Source organism: Ahaetulla prasina, chromosome 16, assembly GCF_028640845.1.
Source record: "Ahaetulla prasina isolate Xishuangbanna chromosome 16, ASM2864084v1, whole genome shotgun sequence".
Classification (NCBI taxonomy): domain Eukaryota; kingdom Metazoa; phylum Chordata; class Lepidosauria; order Squamata; family Colubridae; genus Ahaetulla; species Ahaetulla prasina.
In genome coordinates this window covers 10,498,159-10,517,500 of record NC_080554.1, presented here as the reverse complement: position 1 = coordinate 10,517,500, position 19,342 = coordinate 10,498,159, and the positions used below count along the sequence as shown (strand labels likewise).

General features: G+C 44.2%; 1 protein-coding gene across 1 annotated transcript in view; it reads left to right on the top strand.

The window, feature by feature from the left end:
* CERCAM (cerebral endothelial cell adhesion molecule) overlaps positions 1-18,911 on the top strand; it is a 29,062-nt gene extending 10,151 nt beyond the window's left edge. The window contains exons 5-13 of the mRNA XM_058159620.1: positions 1,639-1,843; positions 4,672-4,791; positions 5,740-5,816; positions 5,921-6,027; positions 6,873-7,005; positions 9,845-9,972; positions 11,832-12,035; positions 15,997-16,259; positions 18,753-18,911. Coding sequence (XP_058015603.1) covers positions 1,639-1,843; positions 4,672-4,791; positions 5,740-5,816; positions 5,921-6,027; positions 6,873-7,005; positions 9,845-9,972; positions 11,832-12,035; positions 15,997-16,249 — 1,227 coding nt within the window. The 3' untranslated portion in view covers positions 16,250-16,259; positions 18,753-18,911. The remainder of the gene's footprint in view (positions 1-1,638; positions 1,844-4,671; positions 4,792-5,739; positions 5,817-5,920; positions 6,028-6,872; positions 7,006-9,844; positions 9,973-11,831; positions 12,036-15,996; positions 16,260-18,752) is intronic.
* Positions 18,912-19,342: the final 431 nt, after the last annotated feature.

Sequence of the window (19,342 nt, the reverse complement as noted above, 5' to 3'; positions counted from 1 at the left end):
TCAATCTCATCTCCTTCCTTCTTTGTTTCCTTCCTTCTTTCCTTCCTCTCAAAGTTGTCTCCTTTTCTTCCTTCCTCAATCTCATCTCCTTCCTTCTTTCCTTCCTTCCTTCCTCTCAAACTTGTCTCCTTTTCTTCCTTCCTTCCTTTCTTCCTCTCTCTCAATCTCATCCCTTCCTTCCTTCCTTCTTCTTCCTTCCTTCCATCCTCAATCTCATCTCCTTCTTTCTTTCCTTCCTTCTTTCCTTCCCTCTCAAACTTGTCTCCTTTTCTTCCTTCCTTCCTCAATATTATCTCCTTCCTTCTTTCCTTCCTTCCCTCCTTCCTTCCTTCCTCAATCTCATCTCCTTCCTTCTTTCTTTCCTTCCTTCCTTCCTTCCTCTCAAACTTGTCTCCTTTTCTTCCTTCCTTCCTCAATATTATCTCCTTCCTTCTTTCCTTCCTTCCCTCCTTCCTTCCTTCCTCAATCTCATCTCCTTCCTTCTTTGTTTCCTTCCTTCTTTCCTTCCCTCTCAAAGTTGTCTCCTTTTCTTCCTTCCTCAATCTCCTCTCCTTCCTTCTTTCCTTCCTTCCCTCCTTCCTTCCTTTCTTCCTTCCTTTCTTCCTCTCTCTCAATCTCATCCCTTCCTTCCTTCCCTTCTTCCTTCCTTCCTTCCATCCTCAATCTCATCTCCTTCCTTCTTTCTTTCCTTCCTTCTTTCCTTCCCTCTCAAACTTGTCTCCTTTTCTTCCTTCCTTCCTCAATATTATCTCCTTCCTTCTTTCCTTCCTTCCCTCCTTCCTTCCTCAATCTCATCTCCTTCCTTCTTTCTTTCCTTCCTTCTTTCCTTCCCTCTCAAACTTGTCTCCTTTTCTTCCTTCCTTCCTCAATATTATCTCCTTCCTTCTTTCCTTCCTTCCCTCCTTCCTTCCTTCCTCAATCTCATCTCCTTCCTTCTTTGTTTCCTTCCTTCTTTCCTTCCCTCTCAAAGTTGTCTCCTTTTCTTCCTTCCTCAATCTCATCTCCTTCCTTCTTTCCTTGCTTCCCTCCTTCCTTCCTTTCTTCCTTCCTTTCTTCCTCTCTCTCAATCTCATCCCTTCCTTCCTTCCCTCCTTCCTTCCTTCCTTCCATCCTCAATCTCATCTCCTTCCTTCTTTCTTTCCTTCCTTGTTTCCTTCCCTCTCAAACTTGTCTCCTTTTCTTCCTTCCTCAATCTCATCTCCTTCCTTCTTTCCTTCCTTCCCTTCTTCCTTCCTTTCTTCCTCTCTCTCAATCTCATCCCTTCCTTCCCTCCTTTGTTGCTTCCTTCCTTCCTCAATCTCATCTCCTTCCTTCTTTCTTTCCTTCCTTCTTTCCTTCCCTCTCAAACTTGTCTCCTTCCTTCCTTCCTTCCTTCCTTCCTTCCTTCCTTCCTTCCTTCCTTCCTTCCTTCCTTCCTTCCTTCCTTCCTTCCCTCCCTCCCTGCTTCCCTACTTCCTTCCTTACGTCAACTCCCCTGCAATAGATATTTTGGGCTCATGGTCATAAATTGAGCACTACCTCTTTCTGATCAAAAGGGTAAAACAATTGAGCTTAATCTCATGTATATTTTATTGGGTGGCCTTGGGTGGATAAATTATGCCCCGGGGATCTGGATTTAAGGGATCTCGTTCCTGCCAGGGTTATTACCGACGAACAGCGGACTATTTCCCTACCAAGAACCGCCAGCGTCTCGGCTGTTTCGCTCTGCCCATGGTCTTCGGAACCTTTTTGATCGATTTGCGAAAGGACGACACAACCCATCTGGCCTTCTATCCGCCTCACCCCACCTACGCTTGGCCGTTCGACGATATCAACGTCTTTGCCTACTCCTGCCAAGTTGCAGGTAAGGACAGAAAGTCGGGCTGCGCAAAGAATCTGCTTTTTTGGAGGGATTTTACAGTTGTTATTTGTTGATAAGATAACAAGGTAAAGGTTCCCTTCGCACATATATGCTAGTCGTTCCCGACTCTAGAGGGCGGTGCTCATCTCCTTTTCAAAGCCGAAGAGCCAGCGCTGTCCGAAGACGTCTCCGTGGTCATGTGGCCGGCATGACTCAATATCAAAGCCGCACGGAACACTGTTCCCTTCCCACCAAAGATGGTCCCTATTTCTCTACTTGCATTTTTTACCTGCTTTCGAACTGCTAGGTTGGCAGAAACTGGGACAAGTCACGGGAGCTCACCCTGTTACGCGGCACTGGGGACTCGAACCGCCAAACTGCCAGCCTTTCGATTGACAAACTCAGCTTCTTAGGCACTGAGCCACCGTGTCCCTTAATATAACATACAACAATACAAAAAGTAGGAAAAATAGGGGAGGGGAAGGGAGAAGTGTAGAAAAAAAGGGGAAAGAAAAAAGACATTGACTTCCAACTCTGGTGCTGTAAGACAGTAACATCAAACCTCAACTTTTTACTTTTACATAGTAGTATAAACTAGCCATTTCTATTTCTAGAATAATCTGCTTTTTGATCAAACAAAGTTTAGTTAACTCTGGTCCACACAATCCTTGTTGGGACACATACGTTGGTTTCAAGAAATAAACTGTTTTATATATATATATAAATAGTTAATTTCTTAAAATAAATAAACAGTTTATTTCTTGAAACCAACATATGGGTCCCAGCAAGGATTGTGTGGACCAGAGTTAACTAAACTTTGTTTGATCAAAAAGCAGATTATTCTAGAAATAGAAATGGCTAGTTTATACTACTATGTAAAAGTAAAAAGTCGAGACCTATATATATAATAACCCATATTGGTTATTCGGGTTTTCTCCCACATAAAATTGGAAGTGTCTTGGCGACGTTTCGACGAAGTCTCATTCGTCATCTTCAGGCTTCAGCTTCGTGCTTCTGATTGCTCCCAGGCACGGCTGAAGCCTGAAGATGACGAATGAGACTTCGTCAAACGCCGCCAAGACACTCCAATTTTACGGAGAAAACCCGAATAACAAGACCTATACAAACACCCGCGAAACCTCAGAAACCATATATATATATATATATATATATATATATATATATATATATATATATATATATATATATATATATATATATATATATATAACTGTTGGATAGTGTCCAACCCCCTGTTCAGGCCCCATCCCATTGCAGACCAATGACTGCCCAGTCTATTGTACAAGTAGTCCTTTACTTACGACCATAATCGACCCCCCCACATTTACATTGCCAAACCAGGCAGCTGTGGCGAGTTTTGCCTGATTTTACGACCTTTCTTGCCACGGTTGTTAAGTGAATCACTGCAGTTGTTCAGCTAGTAACACAGTTGTCGAGTGAATCTGGCTTGACTTGGCTTGTCCGAAGGTCACAAAAGGGAAATCACGTGATCCTTGGGGACCCTCAGACCGTCATAAATGTGAGTCACGCTGTGATGGTCATTAAGGGTGAAAAACAGTCCTAAGTCACTCTTTCCAGTGTTGTTGTAACTCCAAATGGTCACTAAGTGAACTGTTGTAAGTGGAGGCCAATCTGTACACCGGGGGAAAAAAATGAAGGACGGGTGGCCGGTCCTCGACTTACGACCACAGTTAGGAGCAGATATCGCATTGCTAAGCAGGGCAGTCGCTAGGAGAGAAACCCAGGAGTTGGCTTGGGAGTGTGTTTTTCTGTTTTTGTTGTGACCTGTCAGCTGCCGGCCCCTCCAGCATCTGAATCAGAGGAGGAGGCATGGGAGTCAGGGTCCGCATCAAGGCAACCTGAGAGCTCCCAGACGGAAGAGGGAATGGAGCTGGCAGAGAGAGAGAGAGAGAGAGAGGCAGAGCCTGTGTTGTGGTCTGCCAGCAGCCTGCAGAGCTGGCAACAGAGTCGGACAGCGGTGAAGCTGAGAAAGAACATGGGCCAGTCCTGGAGGCTGGGGAAGGCCCGGATGAGGGCTCTGCGTCGGAGGCAGAGATGGGGACAGGGCCATCTGGGAGTGATGTGTGGACTCCAGAGCCTCCAGAGGCTGACAGTAGTGAGGCAGAGGAACAGGAGGAGCCTTTTCCTAATGCATGCATGAGAAGAGCTGCCAGAAGGCAAGAGCAGCTCAAGCAGAGAGGACGACTCAGGAGTAAGGCCAAGAGATGATTGGCCCCTCCCATAAGGCTTAAAAGACCAGCAACGGCGTTTGGGCTCTTTGCCGGAAAACAACATCGATAGCTTTGTCTTCTTGCATTTATTTTTGTATCGGTGTCTTCTGAACTTTTGCCAAGAAAGGCCTTTGGCAGCTTGCCTAATTGGACCAAGGTTTGCGATAGGACTAGGAATTTGTGTTGGGAGGAATTTGCTTTAATTTAGTTGAACTACGCTGAGAATGAAGTAATTCCCAGCTGTTCAAATAAAGTTTGTTTGTTTTTACACTGACTGAGTTTCCTACTACCTACTAGGGCCTGGGTCACAATAGCCTGGGCCGTCCATCAGCCCTCCAGTGGAGAGTCAATAGCTTCCAGGTCTGGAAGTGGCTGATGAGGAAGAGAAGGAACAGCTGGGTCCAGTGCCTGACGTGCTAATATGCCGAAGGCAGAGGAGAGGAGAGCAGTGGAAATCTATGGGCCAGTCCTCGGGATGGAAGAGCCACCACTGCTAGCGAAGCCCCATCCTTGCTCCAGGGTTTCAGAGAGTTTGTCCTATTTGGGGGAGCTGGGTCAGAACAGTTTTTCTCCATCCAGGAGCGGAGATGTTTCTGTGCAACCAGGAGAGGTTCGGGTACATCAACGTGCCGATGGGGTCCCACCAAACGCTGGAAGAGGAGGAGATCCAGTTTGTGCATCTCGTCCTGGAGGCCATCGGTGGGTAAGAGGGGCACCCTCGTGTCACCCCCCACCCCTCCCAAAGGCCCCTGCTTCCTCAGGAAGAGCCCCGTGGGAAGGATTAGCGCTTGCTTTTGGGGGACCGGGGCAGGGGTGGGATACTGAACTGAAAAGGCGAGCCAGGGTTTTTAGGGGAAGCAAGGGTTGGGATGGATAACGGAACGTTGATTTTAGGTTTTGGGGATTGGAAGAGGGTTGCGATTTTGGAAAGGGCTTGAATGGGTGGGAAAATGTAAAGCTGTGTTTTTGTTTTGTTTTGTTTTGTTTTTGTACCTTACCACACTGAAAAAAGTTGAAGTCACTCACTTTTTCTCTCTTTCTTTCTTTCTTTCTTTCTTTCTTTCTTTCTTTCTTTCTTTTTTTTCTTTCTTTCTTTCTTTCTTCCCTCCCTCCCCCTTCCCTTCTCTTCTTTTTCCCTTCCCTTCCCTTCCCTTCCCTTCCCTCCTTCCTATCTTCCTTTTCTCTTTTTCCTTTCATTTCCCCTTCCTTCCTTTTTCTTTTTTCATTCTTTACTCCTTCCTTCCTTGTTTTTCCTTTCTTTTCCCTTCCTTCCTCCCTCTCTCCCTCCCTCTTCCTTTCTTCCCTTCCCTTCCCTTCCCTTCCTTTCCTTTTAGAATAACAGAGTTGGAAGGGACCTTGGAGGTCTTCTAGTCCAACCCCCTGCTTAGGCAGGAAACCCTACCACCACATCAGACAAATGACTATCCAACATCTTAAAAACTTCCTTTGCTTCCCTTCCCTTCCCTTCCTTTCCCTTCCCTTCCCTTCCTTTCCCCTCCCTTCCCTTCCCTTTGTTTCCCTCTTCCTTCCTCCCTCCCTCCCTTCCTTGCCAAGTTTTCTAAGAAAGGGGGGGGGGGGGAAAGGAAAACAAAATTTAAACTTTTACAGGGTGACAATTTCCTCTCGGTTTGTTTTCCTCCCTTGCAGTCGATGGGCCTCCAATGGCCCGTTCCAGGCATCTCTATGTCCCCCCCAAACATCCCACCAAGATCGGGTTTGATGAGGTGAGCAAAAGAACCTCAAACTGATTGGTCTGAGCTGGGTGGGGTTGGGCTAGATGCCCTCAAAAGACCTTTTCGACGCCTCCATCTTTCTCCTTGCCTCATAGGTGTTTCTCATCAACTTGGCCCGACGCCCGGACCGGCGGCAACGCATGCTGGAGGCTCTCTCTGAACTGGAAATAGACCCCTTGGTGGTTGACGCCATAGATGGAAGGTGGCTGATGTGTTGCGTTGTCTTTTTCACACTGGAAGGGGTCCCGGACTTTGGCTACCTTTCCAAGAGATCCCCCCCCCCACTTTAGAGTGGTGATCAAGAGACTGTCTCCGTCCGAGCGATGGCTTAATTAGCTGGCACTATCAGCTCTGGCAGCAAACTAGCGAGCATCTGCCAAGTGTCTCTGTTATCTCCCTCGACGCCGATGAGTCACCCAGGAACAAAAAGTACTTCAGCTCTAATTAAGCAGTTGATTTGCCTGCTACGAAGAGGCACAGCAGCTCTCGCTGCCTTTATATCCTGTGGGGTGTGGCTCCATGACTCAGCACTTCCTAGGCCTGCCCCACCCCTGCTTCTGTTGTTCCCTCCTCTCCTGCCTACGAAACCTAGGGTCCAGCCAGGCCTGATTGCCATCAGCTGGGTCTGGAGGCGTGGCCTGGGAGGGGAAAGAGTCAGGGGACGGAGGCCTCGTTATGTCCTCCACCTGGCCTGCCTCTGGCTCCTGGAGCTGAGCCGGGGAAGCCGGTGCTCCCGAGGTAAGTCCTGATGGCCCTTCCCCCTCACTTTCCAAGTCACTTTCTGGAAGGGGGCCCGGCTCGGGGGGGGGGGGCGCAGACACAACAGAGACAGATCACAAGGCCAAGCTTTGTCGAAAGCTTTCATCCACGACAAAGCCTCCACTTTCAGGAGCAGTCTACCCTTAAGAGTAGCTCGGGGCGCAGGTTTTTTTCCCAAATGTCTCCAAATCTCACAATTGTCTCAGATTTGGGCTACGTCTAGATGACTTTCCCTCAATTCTTCTTACAATATTTTGATTTTTTTCCCCCTCTCTTTTTCTCTGTCAGGGCCCTGAATAGCAGCAGCATCAAGAAACTCGGCGTCGACTTACTGCCGGGGTATTATGACCCTTTTTCGGGAAGGACCCTCACCAAAGGGGAAGTTGGCTGTTTCCTCAGTCACCACCGTGTCTGGAAAGAGGTGAGAATCCAGGTTTAAACCTGGTTTGTCTTTCCTTTTTCAGATCAAGCATCTGTTGTGACCCAGGCCCAAGTAGGTAGTAGGAAACTCAGTCCGTGAAAAAACAAACAAACTTTATTCGAAACAGCTGAGAATTGCTTCATTCCCAACGTCGTTCAAGTCAAATTAAAGCAAATTCCTCCCAACACAAATTCCTCAGTTACCTCGCAAACCTTGGTCCAATTAGGCAAACTGCCAAAGGCTTTCTTGGCAAACGTTCAGAAGTCACCGATACAAAAATAAATGCAAGACATAGACGAAGCAGAAGACAAAGCTACCAACGTTGTTTTCCAGCAAAGCCCAAACGCCGTTGCTGGTCTTTTAAGCTTTATGGGAGGGGCCAATCATCTCTTGGCCTTACTCCTGAGTTGTCCTCTCTGCTTGAGCTGCTCTTGCCTTCTGGCAGCTCTTCTCATGTGTGCATTAGGAACAGGCTCCTCCTGTTCCTCTGCCTCACTACTATCAGTCTCTGGAGGCTCTGGAGTCCGCACCTCACTCCCCGATGGCCCTGGCCCCACCTCAGCCTCATCGCTGTCTGACTCCATTGCCAGCTCCGTAGGCTACTGGAGGACCACAACAGCACCATCCTTGGTCTCCCAGGTCATCCTGGTGACCAGGATGATGAAGAAATCAGAACTAAACGTGACTTAATGTTAAAGTAGGTTTCATTTGAGGGAAAAAAAAAAGGCAGCTAATAAGATGACTCCTGGTCTATTTCATCATTTTTTCCCCTCCCGTTAATTAAGCATTAAACGTGACAATTCAGCTTTTACTCTGACAGGGCTCCAGAAACATACCTCGTTTAAACCGTATTTACCGTTAGTCCTCGAGCTACGACCACAACGGCATCCAAGATTTCTGCTGTTCAGTTGAGGCACTGAGTGAGTTTTACGACCTGCCCTTGCCGCATTGATTAAGCGAGTCACTGAAGTTGTTAAATTAATCACACGGCCATTAAGCAAATCCGGCCTCCCCCTTGATGACTTTGCTGATCAGAGGATCGCAAAAGGGGACCGCATCACCCCAGGGGACGCTGCCACCGTGTTGTGACCCAGGTTCCTGGACCCGGACTCCTGGACTCGGATGATTCAGAAAGTGAGGGAGAAGACCTGGCAAGGCCTGCTTCTCTTGGGCCCTCTCCCTCCCTGGCACCCACCCAAAGAGAGGAGGAGGGGCCGGCAAGGCCTGATTCTCCCGAGCCTTCTTCTGATTTGGCAACGCCCCAAGAACAGTTTTGGAGTGATGCAAGACTGCGCAGACGTGACTGGCGCGCGCAGCAGAGGAAGCATTGGGACAAAGCCAAGGAATGATGGTCATGCAGTGACATCTGCAGAGACTATAAATAGGAGGCGGGACTTCCTGGTTTTTTGTCTTGGACAAAGCAATGAATTTCCGTGGGCAAACTGTATCAATGGAGGGAAGAATATATTTGTGAGTAATTCTGGCCTTATCTATAATTTCCTCGTTATCTCCAGAGATTTGGCAGGCCCGTGGGTAGATGTGGCCAGGACATTTATCTATGTAAATAAAGTAGAAGAGAAGGCCTTTGACTGACTCTTTGTTGGGAGGGAGGGAAACAGAACACATCGTCATAAATGCGAGTCAGTGTCCAAAAGCATCTGAATTTTGATCAAGTGACCGTGGGGATGTTGCAGCGGTTGTAAGTGTGAAAAACGGCCCTAAATCACCTTTTTTTCAGTGTCGTCATAACTTTGGATGGTCACTAACTGGACTGTTGTAATTTGAGGACTACCTATAATTCTGCTCTTCAAGCAGAGAGGGGTGGGTCTCTAATCAGTCCGACCGGACCTTCCCGATTTTCTGCTTGATCCTTGGAGCAGGCACGACACGAAAGAAAACAGGCTGCGGAAGGCAGAGGAAACGTCGTGATAAGTTTCCTCCACTGATTTTACAGATTTTTTAAAATGTTTTTTATTACTTTTTATGTAATCCTTGTAAATAATACAAATATTTTTATTAAATTATAATCTTTCATTATTGAATCATTCAATATTTCAATGTGTCATTTCTATGCCAATCACCCTATTCTAAGTGTCACACCTTTTAATGCAAATAGAATGTTGTTAATCATATTTATTACTTTTAACAAGCTTATATAATTCTAATAAAAGTACAAACGTTTAGGCTAAATTGAAATCTTCCATTATTTGCTTGTTTCAATTTATAATCCTTCATTAATTAGTTATTCAAATTTCAATATGTTATTTTCTGCATGTCATACATTTTAGTACAAATAAAGTATTTTTGATCGTATTGGTTACATTTAGTAAACGAACACCTATTCATATTGAATTATAACCTTTCATTATTTATTTAATCTATATATTGTTTTTATGCCATTTGCCATATTATTTAAATATACTTATTAATACCATCATTCAAATTCTAATTTCCCCCCTTTCTATATCTTCTCCTTATTATATAAAAATGTGTATCCTTTCTATTACTTCTCCTTATTATATAAAAATGTGTATTTTATTAATCACCCTCTCTCTAGTTCCCATCCCTATTCTTTGATTATGCGACTACTGTATTTAAGCATATTCCCCTTTTAACCATCATCTCTTGCCCGCTTTAAAGCTTTAATTGTTCGTTTCTTAGCTTGCCTCCCATATTCCTCTCTTGGCTCTATTTCTGTCTGCTTCCACATCTTGGCTATTCATTTTAAACACTGATTTAACAGATTAACAGAGTTGGAAGGGACCTTGTAGTCATCTAGCCCAACCTCCTGCCCAAGCAGGAGACTCTTTAACAGAGATGCCTTGCACGTGTCTTCCAGATCGTTGAGAAAGGGCTGGAGAAATCCCTCATCTTGGAAGACGATATCCGATTCGAGGCTTATTTCAAGAGGCGCCTTTTGAAGATGATGGACGAGTTGGAGCGGACGCAACTCGATTGGGAGCTGATGTACGTCCCACTGTTTGTGTGATCATCATCATCATTATTAAACATGAAACTCAGTCAACTGAACATTTAAAAATGTGTCACAAATACGATTGACTGGTGCTAGTGGTTGATAGGGGTTGCTGCCAGCGGTATCAACCAAGTACCTTCCTCGGTATCAACCAAGTACCTTCTTAAGATGTGCAATGTTCCAAGTAGAGCAGTTTTTTGCAGTTCTGCTGGTGTTATAGCAGGAAGCTGCAATTTCTTGATGTGTTTTACAAAATTCTTGGACATGGTACCAAGTGCCCCGACGACAATGGGTATCACTGTAACATGTCATCCATAATCGTGTAATTATTATTATATACTTTATTCATTAAACATGAAACTCAGTCAGCTGAAGATTCAAAAATGCATCACAAATACCACTGATTGGTGCTGATGGTTGATACGGGTTGCTGCCAGCATCCTAGGTATCAGCCAAGTACCTTCTATACGATGTTCTGAGTAGCGCAGTTCCGATGATGATTTTGCCTGGGCTGTGTGTCGAGGGAGGTGATGGGAACTTACCTGTTGGGTATGTCTAGTTTAACAAAAAGAAGGACTAGGGGTGACACGATAGCAGCCTTCCGATATTTGAGGAGCTGCCACAAAGAAGAGGTTAAAAGGAAAAGGAGTCCCTGCGGATTTTATTTTACTACTCACTGCTGACTTCTGTGGTCCTGTGGCCAGCATGATGTCATGGAGTGCTTTTACGTTCCCACTGAAGTGGTACCTATTTATCTACCTGACTCAGCCTTCCATCCTTCCGAGATTGGTAAAATGAGGATTGTTGGGGGCAAGAGGCTGACTCTGTAAACTGCTTAGAGAGGTTTGTAAAGCACTGTGAAGTAGTATATAAGTCTAAGTGCTATTGCTATCTATCTATTTCTACGTCTGTCTATCATTTGTCTGTCTCTCTGTTGCTCTGTCTGCCAATCTCTCTATCTATCAACAGAGAGCTATTGATCGATCTATCTTCCTACCTACCTATCTATCAATCATTATCTATCTAGCTATCTAGCTATCTATCAGCTGTGGTGGCACGGTGGTTAGAATGCAGTATTGCAGGCTAATGGTGCCGACTGCCAACAGTTCAATTCGGACTAGCTTAAGGTTGACTCACCCTTCCATCCTTCCAAGGTCAGTAAAACGAGGACCCAGATTGTTGGGGGCAAGAGGCTGACTCTGCAAGGGTTAGAGAGGGTTGTAAAAACACTGTGAAGCGGTATATAAGTCTAAGTGATATTGCTGTCTGTCTGTCTATCTATCTATCTATCTATCTATCTATCTATCTATCTATCTATCTATCTATCTATCTATCTACCTACATCTATCTATCTAATCTCTTTTATCTGTCTTCTATCTAATCTCCCACTGTCTGTCTGTCTATCTGTCTTTCTGTCTGTCTGTCTGGCTGTCTGTCTGTCTCTCTCTCTATCTATCTATCTACAAGCCCAGTGTCTTAACTACTGAGTCATTGCACAGCTCAAAAAGAGGCAGTCAAGCTATTCTCCAAAGCACCTGAAGGCAGGACAAGAAGCAATGGGTGGAAACTAATCACGGAGAGAAGCAACTTAGAACTAAGGAGAAATTTCCTGACAGTTGGAACAATTAATCAGTGGAACAACTTGCCTCCAGAAGTTGTGAATGCTCCAACACTGGAAGTTTTTAAGAAGAGACTGGACACACACACACACAAAGCAGAACGTGTGGACGGAGCAAGAGAGAAGAGACGTTTGTCTGAAATGAGATAAGGTCTCCTGCTTGAGCGGGGGGTTGGACTAGAAGACCTCCAAGGTCCCTTCCAACACTGTCATTCTGTTATTCTCTCTTTTCAGCTACCTGGGCAGGAAACAAGTCAACTCCGACAAGGAGGAAGCGGTGGCAGAAATCCCCAATCTGGTGGTGCCTGAATATTCCTACTGGACGTTGGCCTACGTCCTTTCGCGACGGGGGGCTCAGAAGCTGATCGAGGCACAGCCCCTCTCTAAAATCCTGCCCGTGGATGAATTCCTGCCCATTATGTATGACAAACATCCCAAGTAAGGATTTACCCTCCTCACCCGAAATGGAAGGAACGCACCTTAAAAGGGAACATTCCAGGGGTGAAATCCAGCAGGTTCTGACGAACCGGTAGCAGAAATTTTGAGCAGTTCGGAGAACCAGTAAATGCCACCTCTGGCTGGCCCCAGAGTGGGGAGGGAATGGGGATTTTGCACTATCCTTTCCCCAGGAGTGGGGGTGGGAATGGGGATTTTGCAATATCCTTCCCCCTGGAATAGGGTGGGAATGGGGATTTTGCAGTATTCATCCCCAGGAGTGGGGTTGGAATGGAGATTTTGCAGTATCCTTCCCCTGGAGTGGGGTGGGAACGGGGATTTTACAATATCCTTCCCCCAGGAGTGGGGAGGGAATGGAGATTTTGCGGTATTCATCCCCCAGGAGTGGGGTTGGAATGGAGATTTTGCAGTATCCTTTCCCCAGGAGTGGGGGTGGGAATGGGGATTTTGCAATATCCTTCCCCTGGAGTGGGGAGGGAATGGGGATTTTGCAGTATCCTTCCCCTGCCACGCCCACCAAGCCACACCCTCAGAACCGGTAGTAAAAAAATTTGGATTTCACCAAGAAAGAAAAAGACTGTGACGTGCCAGCCAGTCAGCCGAGCCCTCTTATGGAACACTCCCTTCCATCTCCTGCTTTTCGGTTGCTGATTTCTTCTCCCCCTCCCTCTGTCCTTTGGGGAGACATTTTGGTTTGCACCCTGACAATTTCTTCTCCCTTAGATATTCTGCTTTTTTTTTTTTTTTGAAAAAAAGAAAAACTTCTTTAGAGTTTTTAACAAATGCTAAATTTGTTAGAATTTAGACTTCTTTTCTTGGAGAAACCATTTCATGAATCCAAAGGGCCCCCCCTCCAGCCAAAATCAAGCATCTTATAGCAGTTCTGAGATGCGGTGGCTCAGTGGCTAAGACACCGAGCTTGTCGCTCGAAAGGCCAGCAGTTCAGCGGTTCGAATCCCTGGTGCCGCGTGACGGGGTGAGCTCCCATGACTTGTCCCAGCTTCTGACAACCTAGCAGTTCGAAAGCAGGTAAAAAATGCAAGTAGAAAAACAGGGACCACCTTTGGTGGGAAGGGAACAGCGTTCCGTGCACCTTTGGCGTTGAGTCATGCCGGACACATGACCACAGAGACGTCTTCGGACAGCGCTGGCTCTTCGGCTTTGAAACGGAGATGAGCACCGCCCCCTAGAGTTGGCAACGACCAGCATGTATGTGCGACGGGAACCTTTACCTTTTCTAGCAGTTCCTATTTTTCCCTCTTAGTTTTCATACACACTTCCCGGTTGGGAATTGTGGCTCTCGCACTCCTGAGTCATCTGGAGGACAGATGTTGAGCGTTGCAAAATTGGGCTGGCTTTCCTTAACTCTAGCAGCCTCATTTCTGAGCGCTGATGTCATTCACGAATGTTTGGCTTGGTCTGTTTCTTTGGCTGGCTGGTTTTTTTTAGAATAGGATAGGATAAGGAATAGAGTAGAATAAGGAATAGAATAGAATAGAACAGAATTAGAACAGAATAACGGATAGGACAGGATGGGGTAGGGTAGGATAGGATAAGGAATAGAATAGAATAAGGAATAGAAGAGAAGAGAAGAGAAGAGAAGAGAAGAGAAATCAGAAGAGAAAAGAAGAGAAGAGAAGAGAAGTCAAAATAGAATAGAATTGAATAGAATTACAGAATGGAATGGAATGGAATGGAATGGAATGGAATAGAATAGAATAGAATAGAATAGAATAGAATAGAATAGAATAGAACATGAAGAGGGATAGGATAGGATAGGATAGGATAGGATAGGATAGGATAGGACAGGACAGGACAGGACAGGACAGGACAGGACAGGACAGGACAGGACAGGATAGGACAGGACAGGACAGACTAGGGAAAGGAAGAGAAGGGGAGGGGAGGAGAGGAGAGGAGAGAAGAGAAGACGAGAAGACAAGAGAAATCAAAATAGAATTGAATAGAATAGAATTACAGAATGGAATGGAATAGAATAGAATAGAATGAACAGATTTAGAAGGGATCTTGTAGGTCATCTAGTCCACTCCCCTGATCAAGCAGGAGACCCTATACCAGTGTCTGTCTGTCTGTCTGTCTGTCTTTCTTTCTTTCTTTCTTTCTTTCTTTCTTTCTTTCTTTCTTTCTTTCTTTCTTTCTTTCTTTCTTTCTTTCTTTCTTACAAGTGGAGCAGAAAAACATTACAGAGGGGAAAGAAAGAAAGAAAGAAAGAATTTCCTGTTTCAGCCAAAACTCTACATTTTATATCTGTGTATCATCCACCCCAAAATCCGAAACGGCAGCCGATCGTCATCTGCATCTCTGAATTTGCAAGAAGCGACCTCGCCAACAAACGAGGCTCCCCTGCTGCTCGAGCGAGTAACATTTGAGTAGGGAAAAGCTCTTTTGAGTTTCCAGCTTGTAAGGCTCCCAGCCAAGCCGTTTTGGCTTTCCTTCCAGACTGTATGCAAAAGCAATTTGTGTGTGTAGCGTGAGCTAAAACAGAGCCCAGCCTTTTGGCTTATATTCTGAGTTTTGTTTTGTTTTTTCCATCCAAGCTTGGCTGGTACTCCCTAGCCAATTGTAATCTGGTCCTTGTTTGTTTCTGGGTTTACTCAATCTCAATCATGTCTACACACACACACACACACACACACACACACACACACACACACAAACAGAACGTTTAGGACGGAGCAAGAGAGAATTGCTAAAAAAATCTGGTTGGCCTCAGAGCGAACCGATCAAACTTTTGTGTAGTTTTTGTAGGCTCTCTTTGATGATAAGTTTGATCTTCGTAGCTGGTTGGGGAAGAGACGAAGACTTTATACAAATGACACACACAGACACACACACACCGTGAGCCAGGAATGGTAGAAGATTTTCAAACCCCTGCTGACACAATCAGCAGAACAAACTGATTTTAGACCATGACGGTGTCAAAAGCGCGCCATGGAGGAAGGGAGCATATAATTTGGAAATATTTCTGTTTCTCTGGGACATGTCATTTTCCTGTCCTTGAGCACAGAAGGGCAGGGAAAGAGGGCATTTTCTCCACAGCCGAAGTTGCAGGAAACAAGGAATAGGAATAGGAATAGAAATGGGAATAGAGTAGTGTACAGTAGAGTAGAGTAGAATAGAGAATGAAATAATGAATAGAATAGAATAGAATAGAATAGAATAATGAAATAATGAATAGAATAGAGTAGAATAGAATAGTATAGAATAATGAAATAATGAATATAATGAATATAATAGAATAATGAAATAATGAATAGAATAGAGTAGAACAAATTAGAATAATGAAATAATGAATAGAATAGAGAATGAAATAATGAAAAGAATAGAATAGAATAGAGAATGAAATAATGAGTAGAGTAGAATAGAACAGAATAATGAAATAATGAATTAGAGTAAGTAGAATAGAATAATGAAATAATGAATAGAATAGAGTAGAATAGAATAGAATACACTAGAATAATGAAATAATGAATAAAATAGAATAGAATAGAGAATGAAATAATGAGTAGAATAGAAAATGAAATAATGAACAAAATAGAATGAAATAATGAATAGAATAGAATAGAATAGAATAGAATAGAATAGAATAAAACAACAGAACAGAACAGAACAGAACAGAACAGAACAGAACAGAATAGAATAGAATAGAATAGAATAGAATAGAATAGAATAGAATAGAATAGAATAGAATAATGAAATAATGAATGGAATGGAATGGAATGGAATAGAATAGAGAATGAAACAATGAGTAGAGTAGAGTAGAGTAAGTAGAAGAGAAGAGAATAAGACCTGCACATATTTTGAGGGATACAGTATTGATCTTTATATTCAAAGTTCTTGCTGGCAACAAATCATGCTCAATTTTGAAAATATTTTTACAGTGAACACTCTGCATAATTCCCCTTTTTTTCCTCTCTTCCCCTAGTGAGGATTACAAAAAATATTTCAGCCACCGGGATTTGCAGGCCTTTTCCATCCGGCCCTACCTGGCTTATCCTTCTCATTACGCTGGGGACGCTGAATGGATGAGCGACACGGAGTTTTCCACTATCTGGGATGACGATTCTAGGAAAACCACCTGGAGCGGCTCTCAGAAGACGCTGAAGGACGCCCGAAGCATCAGCCACGGAGGCCCCCTCAGCCATTCCTTCCCCACAGCACCTCGGGATGAACTCTAACATCTGGCTGGTAAGGAAAGGAGAAGAAGGGGAAGGGGAAGGGGAAGGACTGGGAAGGGAAGGAAGGAAAGGAAGGGGAAAGGAAAGGAAAATGAGAAAAGAAGGAAGGAAGGAAGGAAGGAAGGAGGAAGGGAAGGAGAAAGGAAAAGAAGGAAAGGAAAGGAAGGAGTAAAGAATGAAAAAAGAAAAAGTAAGGAAAGGAAAATGAGAAAAGAAGGAAGGAACAAGGGAGGTAAGGAAGAAGGAAGAATGAAAAAAGAAAAAGGAAAGGGAAAAGGAAAGGAAAATGAGAAAAGAAGGAAGGAAGGAAGGAAGAAGGAAGGGAAGGAGAAAGGAAAAGAAGGAAAGAAAGGAAGGAGTAAAGAATGAAAAAAGGAAAAAGTAAGGAAAGAAAAATGAGAAGGAAGGAAGGAAGGAACAAGGGAGGGAAGGAAGAAGGAAGGGAAGGAGAAAGGAAAAGAAGGAAAGGAAAGGAAGGAAGAATGAAAAAAAGAAAAAGTAAGGAAAGGGGAAAGGAAAGGAAGATGAGAAAAAAAGGGAGGAAGGAACAAAGGAGGGAAGGAAGAAGGAAGGGAAGGAGAAAGGAAAGGAAAGAATGAAAAGAAAAGGAAAGGAAAGGAAAGGAAAATGAAAAGAAGGAAGGAAGGAAGGAAGAAGGAAGGAGAAAGGAAAGAAGGAAAGAAGGAAGGAGAAAAGAATGAAAAAAGAAAAAGGAAAATGAAAAAAGAAGGAAGGAAGGAAGGAACAAGGGAGGGAAGGACATAGGAAAGGAAAAAGGAAGGGAAGGAGGAAGGTGTCAAGGTTCCAGGCCTGACAGAAGGAAAGGAAAAGAAAAGAAAAGAAAAGAAGGAAGGAGTAAAGAATGAAAAAAGAAAAAGGAAGGGGAAAGGAAAGGAAAGGAAAATTAGAAAAGAAGGAAGAAAGGAACAAGGGAGGGAAGGACGAAGGAAAGGAAGAAGGAAGGGAAAGAGAAAGGAAAAGAAGGAAAGGAAAGGTAGAAAGGAAGGAGTAAAAAATGAAAAAAGAAAAAGGAAGGAAGGGGAAAAGAAAGAAAAATTAGGAAGGAAGGAAGGAAGGAAGAAGGAAGGGAAGGAGAAAGGAAAGAGAAGGAAAGAAGGAAAGGAAAAGAAAAGGAAGGAAGGAAAGGAAAGTAAGGAAAGAAAAGGAAAGAAGGAAGGAAAAGGAAGGAAGGAAAGGAAAATGAGAAAAGAAGGAAGGAAGGAAGGAAGGAGGAAGGGAAGGAGAAAGGAAAAGAAGGAAAGGAAAGGAAGGAGAAAAGAATGAAAAAGAAAAGTAAGGAAAGGAAAATGAGAAAAGAAGGAAGGAACAAGGGAGGTAAGGAAGAAGGAAGAATGAAAAAAGAAAAAGTAAGGAAAGGAAGGAAGGAAAATGAGAAAAGAAGGAAGGAAGGAAGGAAGAAGGAAGGAAGGAGAAAGGAAAGAAGGAAGGAAGGAAGGAGTAAAGAATAAAAAGAAAAGTAAGGAAAGGAAAATGAGAAGGAAGGAAGGAAGGAACAAGGAGGAAGGAAGAAGGAAGGAAGGAGAAAGGAAAGAAGGAAGGAAGGAAGGAAGAATGAAAAAGAAAAGTAAGGAGAGGAAGGAAGGAAGATGAGAAAAAGGAGGAAGGAACAAGGAGGAAGGAAGAAGGAAGGAAGGAGAAAGGAAGGAAAGAATGAAAAAGAAAAGGAAGGAAGGAAGGAAAATGAGAAAAGAAGGAAGGAAGGAAGGAAGAAGGAAGGAAGGAGAAAGGAAAGAAGGAAAGAAAAGGAAGGAGTAAAGAATGAAAAAGAAAAGGAAAATGAAAAAGAAGGAAGGAAGGAAGGAACAAGGAGGAAGGACATAGGAAAAGGAAAAGGAAGGAAGGAGGAAGGTGTCAAGGTTCCAGGCCTGACAGAAGGAAGGAAAGAAAAGAAAAGAAGGAAGGAGTAAAGAATGAAAAAGAAAAGGAAGGAAGGAAGGAAGGAAAATTAGAAAAGAAGGAAGAAAGGAACAAGGAGGAAGGACGAAGGAAGGAAGAAGGAAGGAAGAGAAGGAAAGAAGGAAGGAAAGGTAGAAAGGAAGGAGTAAAAAATGAAAAAAGAAAAAGGAAGGAAGGGGAAAAGAAAGAAAAATTAGGAAGGAAGGAAGGAAGGAAGAAGGAAGGGAAGGAGAAAGGAAAAGGAAAGAGAAGGGAAAGAAAGGAAGAGGAAGGAAAAGGAAAGAAGAAAAAGGAAGGGAAGGAAAAAGGAAAGTAAAGGAAAAGAAAAAGGAAAGAAGGGGAAGGAAAAATGAAGGGAAGGAAAGATGAAGAAGGAGAGGAGAGGGGAGGAACCGTCTGGGAGCTGTCGGTGTCAGTTTCCTCAGGGAATACCTACAATATTTTATCTTCTTTTTCTTTGTTAGATTTTTAAGCGGCCTTTTCTTCGGAGGCTGAGGGGGGTCTTTTTGGTGGTCTCTGCTTTGATCGGTGTCGTCAATCCATGGAATTTGGGTGACTCATCGGTGCTTTTTTCCTTCTCTTCCAGGTTCGGCTTCCGTTTTTTCCCCGTAAAGACAGATTTGTGAATGGAAGCTCCATTTCCCCCTCCGCAGGAGAGACACGGGGGTTGCTCCAACTGTTTTTGGATAAGAGGAAGCGGGGTGGGGTGGGTGGGGCAAAGACCAGGGATGGGTGGGGGCTCGCCCCAGTCTGCTAGAGATGGCGCCTTGCTGTGCAAGGATGAGGGTCTCCATTGGACAATCCTGAGCCAAATTTTGATTGATGCAATAAAGACTTTCGCACACAAAAAATGGGATAGCATTCCTGGATCCTTCCCTTTCTCTGATGCCCTTCCTTCCTTCCTTCCTTCCTTCCTTCCTTCCTTCCTTCCTTCCTTCCTTCCTTCCTTCCTTCCTTCCTTCCTCCCTTTCCTCATTTTGCTTTCCTTTTCCAACTCTTCCCTTTTTTCATTCTTCCTTCCTTTTCTCCAACCCTTCCTCTCCTCTCCTCTCCTTTTCTCCTTTTCCTTTCCTTTCCCCTTTCTTCCTTTTATTCATTTTTTTACTCCTTCCCTTTCCCTGTTTTTCCTTTCCTTTCCTGTCCTTTTCTTTCCTTTCCTTTCTTCCTTTTCTCATT